This window comes from Gopherus flavomarginatus, chromosome 3 (assembly GCF_025201925.1).
Source record: "Gopherus flavomarginatus isolate rGopFla2 chromosome 3, rGopFla2.mat.asm, whole genome shotgun sequence".
Taxonomy (NCBI): Eukaryota; Metazoa; Chordata; order Testudines; family Testudinidae; genus Gopherus; species Gopherus flavomarginatus.
Genome location: NC_066619.1, coordinates 251,785,270 through 251,802,907, shown reverse-complemented (window position 1 = coordinate 251,802,907; position 17,638 = coordinate 251,785,270). Strand labels below are relative to the sequence as shown.

At 42.1% G+C, this 17,638-nt stretch overlaps 1 protein-coding gene across 5 annotated transcripts in view; it reads right to left on the bottom strand.

Moving 5' to 3' along the window:
* ADGRA3 (adhesion G protein-coupled receptor A3) overlaps positions 1 to 16,334 on the bottom strand; it is a 115,045-nt gene extending 98,711 nt beyond the window's left edge. For 2 of the 5 annotated variants that reach the window (XM_050947373.1, XM_050947374.1), the window contains exon 1: positions 15,834 to 16,334. In XM_050947373.1, the coding sequence (XP_050803330.1) occupies positions 15,834 to 16,054 (221 nt within the window). In that variant the 5' untranslated portion in view covers positions 16,055 to 16,334. The remainder of the gene's footprint in view (positions 1 to 15,833) is intronic. The other 3 variants (XM_050947371.1, XM_050947372.1, XM_050947375.1) reach the window with 3 other exon arrangements.
* Between the last annotated feature and the right edge of the window lie 1,304 nt (positions 16,335 to 17,638).

Sequence of the window (17,638 nt, the reverse complement as noted above, 5' to 3'; positions counted from 1 at the left end):
CTTATAGTACAAGTGAGATACACAAGTAGCTTAAAAGCCTATAAAAAATACACACCTCAATACTGCTGCAAAAAGTTTCTAAACATGTTCGTTTAATAAATATGGAAATAATTGAGGTTATGTGACTTTGGGCTCAGTAATGAATGATCCACTGAAACAACTCAAGAGATCCAAATGATGGAAAGATGGAAAGGAAAAGGAGACTAAATCAGATCATTTCATGATGAGGAGATATGCTCTGGGGGCTAGGAAGTCTGCCACCAGCAAAAAAACATCAGACTAAAATTACTATTTCATCTGTACAACCAAGAAGAATGTTTTCTGCTGAAAACAGTAAACATGCAAAAAGATAAATACTCTTTCTAAAGCTTATTTTGGAAAAGCTGTGATTTACACAAGGATATAAACCCAGTATTTTCAGACTACTAGCATTTTGTCTTGTAATGAATTACTGTCAAAAGCAAAAAGGTAAATGAGTTACTGTGCAGTACATTTACAGTACTGGGTTAACTTTTTTTCGTATGGAAGAAAACCACCATAATAGCTGTTATTACTGAACCCTTGCAACAAACCTCCAAGGGTAGGCGGTACTTTTTTTGTTCTATCTTTTTTTACAAATGGGGAATATAAAGGCACTGGCCTTTTCTACACTGGAAGTTTCCAGCAGATAAACTGAATTGATTTTAAAATCCATCTAGCCAAAAAAAGTCCAAACTCTTCATGTAGACAAATTTAAGCAGCCCAAAATCTTGGTGATACTGATTTAGCATGAATTAAACAAAGTCAATAATACATACCAAAAAGCTACCTTAAAAGAACACTATTAATGTTGCAAAGTCAAGTATTCAGAAGTTATGAAATACCAGAATCAAGGTTTTCTGTGCAACCTTAATTAGGTCCCCTTGTGCACATGTATCATGATAATCTTTAATTACACAATCACATACCTTTGTCTACCGGCCGCCTGATCCAGTCAGCGTACAGGATTGACACAATGACCAACTATTCAATATTGTTGTTTTCTCCTCGCTGTTCAGTATGTGTCCCCATGACTTATTTACTGTACACTATTCAAATCATTCTCTGAAGAATGAATTAATTTACAGTATGATCTCAAAAGCCCACAAGAAAAGTACAGACTCCAGACATACTACAAATGTGTGAAGTAAGAACAGTGGAGATAAGCGAGCTAATTTTTTTGTTTTGTTTTTATTACTCCTTAAAACTAGAGCTTGGAGTTCAGGAGACTATTACATCAAACTATTTAGTCAGATGACCAAAGTAAATATGAAACAGCCTTTCCTGTGGTTAATATTATTAAAATCACCTCTTAAACTAAGGGTCTGATCCTGCAAATCCTCACTCATCCAGGTAGAGCCCTGACTTCAGTGAAAGTAAATTAATCCTGATTAAGGAATATTGAAGTGTATAAAGGTTTGCAGGATCTTAATGTTTGCATACCTTAATCAGCAAAACAGTTATGCTGATTTTAAATTTGAAGAGAAATATTTATTTCTTCAGTAGTTTGTGAAAAAAAATTCCTATGCCAAAAACAGACCACTGGTCTATCAAGTTCAGTATCCTGTCTTTGGCAATTACCTTATCCCCATTTTTTCAGAAAAATACAAAAAAAGCACCCTGCTTGCTGTTAAATATCATTTTATGTGTAGGGTAGAAAATGCTCCTCTCTGATCCCAGTTGCCTAGGATCCTATTTATGCCTTGAAGTAGTAGTATTGATATGCACTGTAACTTTTTAAGCCACACCTAGTTTCACTGCTTTCTTTATGCAAGTAATTAAAAAATAACAATCAAGTTCTTCTTTTCACAGTTTGAAATACTCTTTAAATGTTCCAATACTGGAAAAAGAGTAACTCAGGTCATGTCTTTAGTGAAAAAAAAAGTTGTTTGTTTTTTTAGGACTAGATAACTAATGTGCATTAGCTATCCCACTGTAAAGTCCTAGCAGAGACAAGCACTATGGTTTTTATGGAAATTAGCTAGGTGAGGTTAACCACAGGGGGGATATAGCATTGACCTTGCCTAACCAGTTCACAGTAAAAGCTACCGGGGGTTTGATATCATATTAGCTATCCCATTGTAAAATCCTAATACTTTAGTCATCTTGTGGTAAAAATAGCACTCATACACGCATACCTTTTTTGGTACAGCGAAAACAAAACAGCAGATTTGATCTGGCCCATTTGATGCATTTGAGTGGCCCATCTGACAAATTTAGATCTTACAAAATCTAAGCTTCCATTATATTAAAAAAGATTCTAGCCCTCATGCTTGCAAAGATAACCTTTCAAATATGAACAAAGGGCAGACAGCCTGAAAAGAGAGGTATGAACTTCTCTGTCCTTTATTAATGGAGCATGAAATCTAGTTACACTTTTTAAAATGTTGGTTTTAACGATTTAATTGCTTATTTTAATGGATGGAATGGAGGCGTAGTACAACTTGGGAATTACTATAGGGAAGCAATTGCACAGGGGAGAACAGACGGGACTATGAAAGAGAAGCAAAGCTGTTATTTAATAAAGCACTGAAATTCAAGTAGTAACAAGTACAAGTATTCAAAACAATTACATAGAAAATAAAATCATAACACGCATTCTAGATCTTAGACTTAATTAACAAAATACTCTCATGTCTTCTAGAGTATCGCTCACCCAAAATCCTTGCAGCATTTTACAGCCAGGTTGCCTGTAACCTTCATTCCATGAGACAAGCACGCTATCAGTTTGCCTCCTTGGTGAAGGATCCCATGTGTTTCTTTGCACCCCAAGATATACCATAACAATCCTTTGCCTCTGTTCACAGAAGGAGGACACACATACACACGTGGGCTGTTTGTTTCACCCTGTAAGTTTCCTCTTGTGCAGATTTCACAGTCTTTCATTCTGCTCCTAGCTCCCTATGACATTACAGGGCATAGGATACACAACACACAGATTACCAGACAAGGAGATAAGCATCTGTTACATCCTGACTGAAATATTTCTGAGGTATGTCATTTCCTGGTTACCTGTCTTAATTCCAAGACCTTACGAACCTAATTTTCAGTATAGATACATGACTCCTTAAATATCATCCATACACACATTTTGCAATACTTATAACATCCAATGGCCTACTGGTGCTTGGTAAATACTTCACATGACATCCTTCAGTGAACGATTAGGCATATATCTGACCCTCTCTGTGAAAACCCTACGCACTCCCTATGCGTTCTGCTAGTTGGCATCTAGGGCCCCTTGGACACATGTTCCTTAGTGGAACAAAGACAGTATGTATACCTAAGTATTACACTCGGCTTCAGACAAAAATTAATAATTGAATATGACCATCTTCAAGTATAAAAGTTTGACATTTTTGTTGTAAAGGGAAAAAAATAATTCAGCATTGATTCCCCTCCTCAATTTTTAATTAAGCTGAAATCAACATGGCTGGTTTGTTTAAAATCCTTGCCCTATATATAATAGAATATGTAGGTGTGTCTATGAAGTACAAAGCATGTGTTCAAGTAATTTCACTATTTATTACAAAGAAAACTAAAGTTTTAATGAAAATAATTTTTTAAAAAGTTGTAATAGCCACAAGAATTCAGCCATCACTTACATAGATAGCTAAGAAGTTGAAGGAAGTCAATACTGTATATACTGATTTAACTGCAATTTTTTTTTGATAGACAGAGAGAAAGAGAGCAAACACACACAAAAACTATGTTAAAAGAATACCAAGTTTGCAAAGTCAAGCACTCAAAGGTTAAGAAATGCCAGAATTAAGACTGCCTGTGCAAACTTAATTTTGGTCCCTTGTGTATATGCATTATGATACAGTGTCTTCAGAACTATGGGTAGTCACATAGATGAGCCCATCTAATCAAACTGCCAAAACTTCACTTTAGAAAGCAATAGTGGTGAATAGTTTGTAGGACCTTCGAATTTTTATGAAGTTTTGGTATTTTTTTCCAATACATTTTCCACAGGAAAGTTCTGAAATTTAATTTTTTCCTTGGTAGTCCAACCACCCAGTGCTGATATTCATCTCTTCAACAAAATTGTGTATCTGCACAAAATGTCAAAAAGAGTATCTCCTGAGTAGATCTTGCAAAATGCATAGTTTGGAAAAAAATGTATTTCTAGTAACTTTCAGCAGTTAATTGTTATAGGTGAAAATTCATGCATAAACAGCTGCAAATGGAGGAACTTTGTCGCACCTCCTCTTGCATAAGAGGGATGTTTTTTGACAATGGTGAAGTTTGTTCCTTGTTCTCTGTTCCTTATTTTAGTACGGAATAGTGTACAATATTGTAGTATCCATTCCTGATACGTAGTTCACAATTCCTTACTCAAAGGCCAACATCATTTTAAAATATTTCAATGCAAGATTAAATTTATAGAAATGTCATCAAATGCATGTGATAAGTAATTAGAAATTTAGATTTTTATTTATTACTTAAATCAAGTAAGGAACTGGGGGTAGACTGACTTCACATGATGAAATAACTCTCGGGTCACCCAAAGTGACACATCCCCACAACCGTTAGCCTGTTTTTAAGGAGCTGGGATATGCCACTCATGACTCTAAGCTTTGTTCCTACATAATATGCTGCCATATGCCAATCACAATTTATATATAGATTTTGAATAAAGAGCTGGGTTTTGACTGACTGTATGTGATAAAATGTGTCTTGGGTCACCACAACAGTTATGACCCCATGAGCATCCAACTGTTCTGAAGGAAACAGAACATGGCACTTTGCCACCCGAAGGTTTGTTCTTAAGCAAAATGCTGCAAAATATAACATCCCTACCCCCTTCCACATGGTACATAGAATATGAATAAGGAAATGGGATTTGACTGGCTGTATGAGAAAAAAGTCTTGGGTCACCTCAAGTGACAAATCCCAGTGACCATCAGACTGTTCTGAAGGGAGGAGGACATGCTACTTGCTAACCAAAGCGGGTGGAGCTTCACTAGATGGCAGCACATTGCTCAAGAACAAAACTTCAGGTCAGCAAGAGGCATGTCCCAGCTCCTTCAGGACTTCAGGCTTAGCAAGCAATCAGATGATGCCCCAAGGGGAGAAGGAATTATAACCATTTGCTCTATTTATAAAGCTCAAGAGCCCTTTTCCTGTAAATGATTTATCTTATGATAAAAATGACCTTTTACTTTGGAAGCAGGAGGAACTTGTACTAGAGAGATGGGAGGGCCATTCAAATATCCCGGTGAATAGATTAGATAGGTGCATGTCAGTTGTTTAATGTATTAGATATAGTTGAGCATGATTATATTTAGGAGTTAGACAAAATTACAGTGGTGATATTAAACTCAATGAAGTCTCCATTTGTGCATGTGTAACTTTATGTGAAAATTCAAACAAGGGTTCTGTGCTTCAAGTTCTAACATTTGCACATGCACATATTAGTACTCAAAAGTTCACACCCAAGTATTTAAATATGCAAAGTTGTGAGCAGACCAGTGAAGAAACTTTTTGGAAATATGGTTCTTTTTTTTAAAAGGAATTACATTCACCTCTCTTTGTTTAGACTCTTTCTGGTAAACTTACTAATGTAAAACCAATGAACTCTAGTCTGCAGCTGGACAAAATCCACCAAGGGAGTTTCACAGACTCATCTTAATTAGGCTGTGAAACTAATTCGCTGTTAACCAGATATACATTAATACCTCACAAACTAAGCATGCTCATTTGAGTTTTGAATTTAAGGAGCTCTAAAACATACAAGCCAAGCCAATCATAGGATCAGTCTTCAGATATGTTATTGAGACCCAGTGTACTGACTACTATTTAAACAAAAGTAATGGTCCCTGCCCCCACTCATATTTTACAGTCTAAGACCCGACCCTTTTTCTGATTATAATGTGGGACTTCAGTGGGGCTGTGTGTCCAAGAAGTCAATTACAGGATCAGGGCCTAACTCAAACATTACTTCTTTATTATAGGTGGAGCAGACTCCCTTAACTACTGGAAAGTGGTAGTTTTTCCATCATAAGACCACATATTTAGTTACTTATAACTTCCAAACTAACTGGTCAGACTGAAATTTTCTATGCCTCGGGCTGGTTTTTTAATGTAAGGTTTAAGGTAAAACTGTGCAGCAGTTTGTGAGACCATTCTGAGGAAAAGCCATTCTTTTGCCTTTGTTAAAGTCTTATAAACATTTCACTGAGAAGCTGTAAGGCCCCCATGCTTGCGCTTGATTTGATATCTGACAGGGGGTTGGCGGTGGGAATTAACCTAGTTTCAAGGATGTGCCTTTTACCATCCCAGTTAAAAAATCATCCAGATTGGACCAAGCTATAAGCCTCAAACTCAGAGGTCACACATGTTCAGTAGAGATTTGTAAGAGGCTAGAAGCATTATGCAAATAATCCATCTACACCAAGCACGTTTCTTCCCTGTAACTATTCCTCTCAACAGCCACTGTGGCATGGGGCACCAGGAATGAGAGCCCAGAGACTGCTGTGCTCCTGATGCATTTTCTGTCTCCCCAAATGCCCAGGCAGCATGGAGGAAGAGGGAGATAAGAGGCAGAAGAGCAGACATGAGCAGGAATTGGTAGAGAAGTGAGAATAGATGGGAGGGTCAGGAGCAGGAGAGTTTAACGACTCAAGCTGAACCCCTTCTAGAATCTGGAATTGAACCCAGTATTCCTGAGTCTCAACATTCCTCTACTGTGTCAGTAAGACCAGCCATGAAACTCACTGGCAAAGCATGCCAAATCCCTCTCTAGTGGGTAGTACACACAGAGTATGCCTACACAGCAATTTAAGCCACAGTCTGAGCCCAGGCTCAAGCCAAACCCCCTTTGCTTTCACATAGAAAATGAGCTAACCCAGGACCGTGCAAAGTCTGAGCCCATGTTAATGCGGGATCTAGGGTCTGAGCCCTATTGCTTTCCTGTGTGCATGCGGCCCCAGGCTGACTCAGGTGCCAGAAGTCCTTCAGATTTATCCCAGAGTTCCTGCTCCCAGACAACCAGCAGCAGGCAGACAGCACAGTGGCCAGAAGTGCCATTACTGCCTGGTTGAGTGCACTCCCTATTCCTGTTCCTCTCATGGCTATGGCTCCTCCTCAATGCTGAGTGAAGCTTGCCCAGAGCATGGAGCCAAGGGGGAGACAGCTCCCAGTTGTCAGGACCTTGGGGGTCATCCCTCCACCAGCTGAGAGCTCTCCTGCTCCCTCTCCCTGCAGGGCAGCTGCTTGGTCCCCACTTCACTCTCTGGCCCTTGACATTCCCTGCCATTCATGGGGCTACATGTGCAGGGATGAACAGGCAGAATGGACTGCCAGGGCAGTGAGTGGGAGCCAGCCCCAAAACTTCCCCTCAGCCTCCTGTGGCGGTGGCTCTGGCTCCTCCTTGCTGTGGGGAAGTTTTGGCACTGGCTCCCACTCGCTGCTCTGATAACGCACGGAACCCAGGTACCCCTGGGAGTAAGGGCCAGAGAGCGGAGCAGGGACCAAGTGGCTGCCCTGCAGGGAGGGGGAGCAGCAGAGCTCCCAGCTCAGCATAGCCAGGGAGGGATGACCCCAAACATTCTGGCTGCTCCCTCTCCCTGCAGGGCAGCTGCTTGGTCCTCGCTCTGTGCGCTTAACCCCTCCCCCCCACCACCACCACCATGCTGCTTGTGCAGGGGTGCCCAGGCTGTGTGAGCTGTCAGGGTGGTGAATGGGAGCCAGCCCCATAACTTCTCTGCAGCCTCCCAGGGATCCCTTTTCCCTATCTTCCCAAGTATAGCAGGGGCAGGGATAAGGGATCCTCAGGATATATCGCCTTAGATTAAAGCAAAAAAGGAACCCAGATTAAATGAAAAAAAAGGAATTAAAAAGATGCTTGTGGCATTTTGCCAGCTGGGTAGCAACATCTGGTTGGTGTTCTGATGCTTCAGTGGCAGCTAATCCTGATCTGAGCTGGATTAATTTTCAGGTTTAAAATGTAATTGCCCTAGTCCACACAGAGCCAGGATTTTGGCATTCATGAGGCAAATAAGAGGAGGATCAGGAAGTGGGGTTGAGTGATTTAGTCACATGACTTTTCCATTTCCACTTGGATCACTGTGGCTTCAATACTTTTTTCCCCACTCCAAATAAACACACACCATGATAAATTTCTATTTAATGCATCTGAACCAACCCTCCCCCCATGCACTTTGGCCAAGTAATAAGAAGTATGTTGGATAGCAAAAAAGTAAAGAAAGAATACTATTTAGACAAATCCAAGGTTTTCTTTAGCCCAGGAGAGTGAGCTGAGATAGTAAAGAGGATCAAATCTACTTGCCTTGTTCATGTGAGTATTCCTGTTGAAGGAAATACAATGTATCTGAGCAAGGACTGAAACCAGGACTTCAGCATTTAGCATTATAAAAAGATAAGGGATCGGGAGGGAAGGGTGCTGCATCCCAACCAGCAGGTCCGGCTTCTAAGCAGTCGCGCCACGGGGCTCCGTTGACTGGCAGCCACTGGAGGTAAGTCTGCCCCCAACCCCATGCCCCAGCCCTGAGTCCCCCCACCCAACATGGTACCCTTTCCTGCACCCCAAACCCCTCTTCCTGAACCCCAGCCCAGAGCCTGCACCCCTAGCTCAGAGCCCTGACCCCCTCCCACACCCCAACCCCCTGCCCCAGCCCAGAGCCCCCTCCTACACCCTGAACCGCTCATTCCCCGCTCCAGCCCGCTGCCCTCACCCCTACACTCCAACCCTCTGCCCCAGCCCTGAGCTCCTCCCACGCCCCAAACCCCTCATCCCCAGCTCCGTTGGGTCGCTGGCATCAACAATTTTCTTCAACTGGGTCCCCAGGAAAAAAAAAAAGTTTGAAAAACACTGATCTAGATTACAGTTTGTGGCTTTACTGTAATTTGAGTTAACCGGTAACCAACTGGAGTCAACCAGCACCTTTGTACATGCTAATCCAGACACAACTCAAGTTACGATAAGACCATAAATTAGTTTAGACATACCCTTTCTTCTCTCTTGCACTTTTTCCTGTTCTCCAGATTATCTTTTTAAGAGGGAAGTGCAAAATTGAAAAAAAGAGAAACCAAATTATTTTACAGCCATCAGTGTAAAATATCTAGCTAGGCAGTTGTCTTTCTAGACTCCAACTAAAAAATTAAAAACTTCAATATTCCTGGGAAACAAAAAAACACATTATGAGCTAAGAAAGACTGTACCACTGTTAACTACTCTTTGGAATTGTCACAGGAGAAAGAATGGATGTCAGTGCACTGATTAGTTGAATGCATTTGCCAACTCTGCCAACATCTGCAACAGTTACTACCAGTCTAAGGAGAAGGAAGAAATATGAAAAAGCCTAATCAATAGCCACAAATAGACTTCCTCTAAAGGTTCTTGGAGTTTTCCTTCCTTCAATCTCCCCTCCATTTTTTGCCTGTCTTGTCCCCAAATCAACTGTAGTAAATGGTTTCAAGAGAAAAGTTTATTAATTGAATTGTGACAAGTTACACACTATGGGCTGCACTGAAGTCAATGGAAGTTTTGCCATTAACTTCAACAAGGTCAGTGTTTCACCCAGCGCTTTTAATATCCCTAGAAAACCAACAAAAAAAACCAACAAAAAAACCCCCAAACAAACCAAAACAAACCAAGCATCTTAGCATTACAGGAAAAAGAGTTTAAGCTAAAAGCTACTATACAGCTTTTTTCGTCTAGTTAAAATGAAGCCCATCTACATGACAGTGACCAATTTTCAATCACTTATCTCTCTGGCAATCCCCAATTCAGGGGTTTTCAACCTTTTTCTTTTTGAGCACCCCACCGCCCCCCATTTTATAAAAATTCCCCGGCCCACCTGTACCACAACTGTTTTTCTCCATATTCAGTAGATTAAAAGCCAGGTCTGGCATTAGGGATAGCAAGCAGGGCAATCTTGGGGCCTGACAGCACACGTGGCTCTGCAAAGCTAAATTGCTCAGGCTTTGATTTCAACCCTGGGTGGCAGGGGTCAGGCTTCAGCTATCTTCCCTAGGCCGCAGCAATCCGCCCCTGCTCTCTGATTTATTTTGGTGGACTCCCTGAAACCTGCTCGCGGGTCCACAGGGGGCCCTACATCTGCCCTTAGATCCCCCAGGCCAGTTTTTGTGGTTTTAAAAACACTTAACTTTTTTTTAAAAATCCTTCATCCTCTCTTGCTATGTGAAAGACCCACACAAACTGGAAGAAAAAGCAATTGATTATACAGAGAAACAGTGAAACTACTAACAAGACACAAACAGTTCTCAAATGCACAAAGCACAGAAACTGAAAAGAACAAAAAAAACTCCTATAATCTGCTAGTGATCTTAGTTTGCTTCACAAGTATAAAGTTTCAAAGGGAACTATTATTTTAAAATGTACTATTTTTCCCTCTAAGTTAATCCTGAAAACAGCAAGTAAGAGGTTATTTTCTGTAATTTACCATTGCTTTTTATGACAAAAAGTTAAATTATATAACACATGCAAACATACTTTCACAGGTTCTGCTGAGTTGACACCCTCCTTATTCTAAGTCCATTTGGACGTGATGCCTTAGCCCTGTTGCTTGGTAACTGAAGATAAGAATTATAAACCCAGTAAATTCTGAACATATGTAAGAGAGTGGGAAATAAATAAAACAAGAGCTATGCATAACAAAACAGTGCCTGTTTCCAGATTATTTTTTTAATTGTTTACTAATTCTCAGACACTACAATCATCATGGTACAACAGTTGAGTTTATAGTTCTTACTCAACCATAACAAAGAAAAAGCTATGGTGTGCACTCCACCTTCTCTCTTATTTTTGGCCTTCCTGTTTCTACAAAGAAAGATGTATTTTTCTGCTGTATTTTATTTTGAAGATAACAGGAATGTCAGGATATATTTTCTGGCTTTGCTGGAGAACTTGAAGAATTTTAAGGATGTAGTATACAATAAATAATGAATAGTATAGAGAAGGTAGAATTACTATAAATATTTGATCTTTCCCATAATAGGAGTAAGGGGAAATTCAATGAAACTGAAAAGCTGCAAGTTTAACACATATAGCAAGGAAGCACTTTTTCTACACAGCACATGGTTAGCCTGTGGAATGCCATATATCACAGAGGCAAAGAACTTAGCATGATTCAAAGAAGGATTGGCTATACAGATAAGAACAGAGATAGAATAGCAAAGATTAAAAAAAGAAGCAAAATTAATAAATCAAGAGTCTGGAAGAGATAAACCCGCATGCTTCAAGACATAAACCAGCTTCCTAACTAGTGGAGTTGGGAAGAAACTTTCTTTGTGGGTAGGTTACTCCATAACTCTCTACTTGTGTACTTTTCTCTGACAGTATCTGGTAGTGGCTAAAACAGAATACTAAATTAGATGGATCACTGATCTAATCCAGTCTGGCAAATCCTATGTTCCTAAAATATTGCTTCCCTCCCTCACTGGCTTGGTGCATCTGATATCATAATCCTACCAGGTTCCCTGTCATAATCCTCCTTTTCCTGGAAGACTTGACAGACTAGACTTGAATTTCTAATTAAAAAAATGTAAAGCCCTTTTCAGGCCTTATATTAAACATGATTAGGCTTGGAAGTGTCATATTTTATCATTTAATGTTGGTAAACACCAGTTTCATCATATGCACTCAATCTGATGAAAAAATACTTCCATCAATAATAAAAATTTACAGATAGGCAAAGTAAAAAAAAAAAGATTCCTTGAGAACTTATTAGATGTAGTCATTATTGAATAATTAGTCTGACAATCCTATAATTTCCTGCAACTGTGAATATTTTAAACTTATCTGTATCAATTTAAAATGAACATTGATATTATCCATCAAAATCATACAAAAATAAAAACTGATTTCTGCCAAGCCTATACATAATAATGAAGTGAAAAAGGACACAAATCTTCCTATCCCTTTTTTGAAAGTCACTTTTCAGTAGAATTAAAGTTTACAGAATAATACAACAAAGTTTCTCTTGCATCTAGATTCCTGTGGGATTTTTTCAGTAAGAGAATCAATGAGCAGCTTTTTCCTAAATCACAAGGAGGAACCTTCCATAAAGTTTTCCCCTATCCACCTAGACGATGAACTATTAAGTGGTATGTTAGCTTTAAAATATGCTACTTGCCAGCAAAATATGTTCAAATCCTAAACAATTACTAATCCAACCTGAAAATGTTGTAGGTGAGGATTCTATGGCACAATTTTCAGCATCCATGGTGCTTAACAATGTTCTTCAGAAGCCTTCAGTACCTTTATCATCTAAGTATCAGAGGGGTAGCCGTGTTAGTCTGAATCTGTAAAAGCAGCAAAGAATCCTGTGGCACCTTATAGACTAACAGATGTTTTGGAGCATGAGCTTTCGTGGTTGAATACCCGTGGTTGAGCATGCATCTGACGAAGTGGGTATTCAACCACGAAAGCTCATGCTCCAAAACATCTGTTAGTCTATAAGGTGCCACAGGATTCTTTGCTGCTTTATCATCTAAAACATTCTTCACGTTCACCATTGGTAAACTCAATAAAGGAACAGACCTCTCAAAAGATGATATGGTGGGTCATAAATGACAAACACAATGTTCTATATATTTCAAGAAGTATATTCCATAACAGAATATGTTGGCAACTGTCTTATAGAAAATGTGTTGAATTTAAAAACAAGTCAAAGATTTTTAAATATTTATCCTTTCCAGCTTCAGAGCACTATTATACATTAGTCCTCACAACATATTTGCGTAGTAGATCTTATCCTCATTTTTGAAACAGATAAGTTACGGAAAACCAATTTTTTCTTTACATTGTATCTATTTAAAGATCATATGCGATAAAAATGCAATGTACAAAGACTAGAGTATACATGAAAGAGAAAAAATATGATGAGAGGAAAAGCAACTTTCAACGGGAATTATAAACCTCAATCCACTTAAAAACAAAAGCAATTTACAAAGTTTTCTATTTACTATTTCTATTGACTAATGAAGAAATTCTGCACCACAAAATGAATCAAGCAATTCTTCTGAACTATGTGTGTGTGTAGTTTGTCTGTTCAACGATGATGTTTTCATGCTCCTTTTTCTCTCTTCTGAACTACTCAAGGTCCTAAAACTGTGACAGTAGTAAATAGTACTTGAAAATTTACCTGACATCTATTTGCCACAGGTAGATATGAAAGAAAGAAAGATATCCACCACCCTCAAGTCCTGGAGTAGTAACTTAGCGAAAAGCCCAACCCCTTCTCAAAGTGAGCAGATGGATCTGAGGATCTCTGCCATGGTGCTGTACCTGGGTCCTGCTTGGGAATTATTTTTCATATCTGTCTCTGATTAGTAGGCGCTGGATGAACGTGTAGCTCCAGTGGCCTCTAGCTGATGGAAAGAAAAAGGACTGTTTTGTTTCTTCTCTCCCTTCCACCCCACAGCTTCTTGGCAGTTTCCAATACTTTTCACCTCCCCATCCTCTTTTTTTTTTTTGTTTCCTTCCTACCTTCTCCCTTTTCCCATAGTTGTAGTTCACGCCTCTGCTGCTGATAGCTTTCCAGAAGCAGTAACAGTGTGACATTGACAGCATACTTAATGTCACTGCTGTCCACCCTGTTCTGAATAACAGAGTTGAAACTGACCAGATTCCTGTTAGTTTCATGCTGCTACTACCAGGCAAAGCTATGAGTGCTGGTACTGAACAGGTCTATCCGCACTCAGAAGAAAATATATAACACTAATTTTTTTTAAATTAAAAGTTAAATTCTGCAGAATCTGATGGTTTAGGACTCCATGCTTGCTAGGAAAGATTTCCATTTGCCATTGGAGAGTGTATTTTTCAAAGTTCTAGCAAAAGATGTAACTACCGGTATATCCATTTCCAACTGTATTTTCATGGACTTCTTGATATCACATCCATTTTTAGCTCACTCACATAATGCAACATGAGGCTTGAAGAGACACACATCCTTTTGCTACAGTACATCCAACTTGCCTTGGGGTATGGCTGCGGCAGCGCTTTGAAGTTTCAAGTGTGGTCGCAGCACCAGCGCTGGGAGAGAGCTATCCCAGCGCTGCACGTACTCCACATCCTCTACGGGTGTACCTTGCAGCGCTGGGAGCCGCGCTCCCAGTGCTGCGGCATTGTTTACACTGAGGCTTTGCAGTGCCGTATCTTGCAGCGCTCAGAGGGGTGCTTTTTTCACACCCCTGAGAGCGAAAGTTGCAGCGCTGTAAAGCACCAGTGTAGCCATGGCCTTGGAATGAGACCACTTCCCCTATTCTCCAAGGGCTATGCTTCAAACACAAGAACAATCTACGCTCTATTGCTACAGACCCTTACAGATGTGAGTTGTCCACCTGACATCAGTGGGACGACTCCACATGCATAGAGCACATGAAAGTGTATGAGGGGCCTTACATTCTAATAATTCCAAAACCATGTTATCCTATCCAAGCTACAACAGCTGCAGATTCTGCGCTTCCAGGCAACAGTATCCTAGCGTAGATGGATTTTATACAACATCAAACTAAGACCTCAAGGAAACCAGAATGATAAAAATTGTGGGTTTTTTTTTAAACTGGCTTAATATTAGGCCATTCATTTTCATTTTAAATTCCATTGTTAAAAAAATGTAAGCATGTAGTGCCATCTACTTGTGAAACTTCTAGCAGATTTGTTTATATTTAAGATAAATCTGAAGTTGTGTGCCTTCAAGTTTTGTTTTGTTTTTTGTTCGAAGTTGAATAAAATACTTAGCACTCTGTGATTTTTCCTCCAACAATCTCGAATACAATAACTGACATTTTTTAGGCTATGCTTCTTCTTTGGTTGTAAATCTCGGTTAAATTAAAAAATCAAGCCAAGTATGAAAAGAACACACACTAATAGTATTAAACATGTTTTATTTAGCATGCACACTACAACTAAAAAAAGAATCATGTTAAATGACTTAGTACAAGGTACTAGCAGTAATCTTTAAACTAACACCCAAAGCAAATATCAAATTCTTGTTCTAGCAAAAGAGACAAAACAATGGAATTTTGTTGCCAGTATTAAACTCTAGCACTGAAAAATCAGGGAGTCTTCTGCACATCTTCCACCACAGTAACAAGTTCTCAACTAGAACTACCGGAATAGGGAAGAGATTAATAAGCACCCAAGTATGTTCACCCTCTTTCAGGAAGCCTTCCCAGCATATTTGTCTAGTTAGTAGCTGGCCCTTTAAATTTGTAAGGGCAGGACACCCAACAGCAGCCCAACCCCTAAGTGCTAGTTCACATCCAGTTGCTCTAGTCTAGACTGTTTCCACACGCCTTCCTAGCTGGTGAGTAACATTAGCCTCTGTTTTCCTTTTGATTTATTCCTGAGATGACGATACATCCCAGGAGATATGTTCTACTCTTGTAAACTCCACAACCTACATTAGCTCTAGGTTTCTCTTTTCCTTAAAAACCACCACCAGCGCTAGGAAAGTAAACAAGCGCACAAATAGTAGAAATAAAATAGGCGACAAAGCCTGGACTGATCCCAAAACAAAAGGTGCCCCTCTGCACCACCTCCCAAGTGGGCGTGTTTTACTGGCCCCAGTCACCGTCCGCTACATGCTCGGTGGGGCTGGGGGCAATGGCTGGGCAGGAGCAGACTCGCCTCCCTTTGGCTACTTCTCCCCGCACACGTTGCACTAAGGCCGATGGCAGGCGCTTAACGCGGTACTTGGCAGGGCAGCCCCCAGTCCCAAGCAGCCCGGCAGACGGGGGCGGGCCCAAGTCCCGCAGGCAGGAGCTGCCTGGAGCGGGGTGCGCCTACCTGGAGGGGACCCGTCCCGTCCCCCGGTACTTACAGGGTGACCGTCCTGTTGGGCAGCGCGTCGGGCGGCAGGACTCGGGCGAGCTCCAGGCTGCTGCAGACCACCTTCCCCTCGGCCGGGGACCTGCCGGGGCTCCTGGGGCGGCCGTCTTGTTTGCATCCCGGCGGCAGCGAGGCGCCGGCGCCGCCGAGCAAGGCGAGGAAGAGCAGCGCGGGCAGCAGCCGGGACGAGGGGTAGCGGCCCGGGCGCGGCATGGCGGGGAGCGCAGCGCCCGTTCGGAGACTCCGGAGGCGCCGCAGGAAGAGGAGGAGGAGTCTCCGGGCCGGGAGTCGCTGTTCCCCGCCGCCTAGAGCGGCCGTGAGCGCCCCAGGGGCGGGGGCGGCGTTTGTGTTGCTAATGCCGCCGCCATGTGGTGCTGGAAGGCGGCGGGCTGGAGCCGCAGCCGCCGCTTCCCCCCTCGCTTTGCGGGGCACGGAGCGGGCTTCGGGCTGCTCCCAGGGCCAGAGCGGGAGTTACAGCGCCGCCCTCTGCCGACACCGCTGCAGCGGCGCCGTTCCTCGCTCGCGGCCAACGCGCAGGCGCCTGGCAGCTGCTGCGCAGGCGCGTTTGCTGGTTGGGAGCCGCGAGAGCTCCCTGTGCTGAAAGCCGCGGTGGCAGGAAGCCAGTGGTCAGAGCCGGAGCTGAGGGGTGGGTCGCTGGCAGCTGAAGGCGCCGATCCGGCAGGTCTGTGGTGCAGAGCGGTGGCCCGGGTGGGGCGCTCAGGCCATCGTGCCAGCGCCTTCCCGGTGTATGCTGCCTCCCTGCCCTTGCTAAGCCCCTCAGAGCCCCCTGCGGGGCAGCGCCATTGCCCCAGAGCAGAGGGAGCTGGACCTGCCCGAGCTCAGCTGCACGCGGTGTGGGGCACAGTTAAGGGAGGGAGGGTGTCTCAACGTTGTGACTCCCAATCCCGTGTTCCAACGCAAAGACTTTCCTTCCTCCCCAGTTGCTTCAGTCCTGGCATCTCCTCCTGCACCTGTCAACTCCTTACTTAAGATAAACTGTCTCTGGGGTATTAAAGTAACATTATTTAAACCTTTCCACCTGCTCAGGGCAGCTCACTTATCTTTTCAGGGGGGATTGCAGAGATTCGTTTTCATTCTCAGCCCTGTCTATGCCTCCAGCAGTGCAGCCAAACCACTGTTTGTAGTGCTTAGCAAAGGTGCTATTCCTGTTGGCACAGGTACTCCACCTCCCTGAGAGGTGGTAACTATGTCAATGGGAGAAACTTTCCTGTCAGCATAGTGCAATGTACATCCACAGTTTGGTGGGTATAACTGCATCACTCAGGGCACGCCTACACTTAAAATGCTACAAAGGTGAAGCTGCACTGATGCAACGCTGCAGTGAAGACACTACTATGCTGACAGGGGGAGTAGTTAGTCCACCTCTGTGAGAGGCCATAGCTTTGTTAGCTGAAGAAGCCCTCCTATCAACATAGCACTGTCTACACCAGGGTTAAGGTCAGTATAACTACGTCATTCAGGTGTGTGAATTTTTCACACCTCTGAGCAACGTGGTTATACCCATGTGAGTTTATGGTGTAGACCTGGCCTCAGGAGTCTATACCCCAGATCAATGCAGTTATACCAACATGTATTTGTAGTATAGACCAGAGAAATTCTGTTGGTTTCTCTTTGCTCCAGACCTTTCATCTGCTCAGCTTGATTTGTGTCACTGGTCCATATTGTCCAAATTTTAATTAGGTCTCCTCCTTGAAATCACTAGGGAGTCCTACTGATGATGTGATCAGGACCTGTTCCCTTACCTACTCTTTCAGCTGCTTCCTTTTTTTACCACAC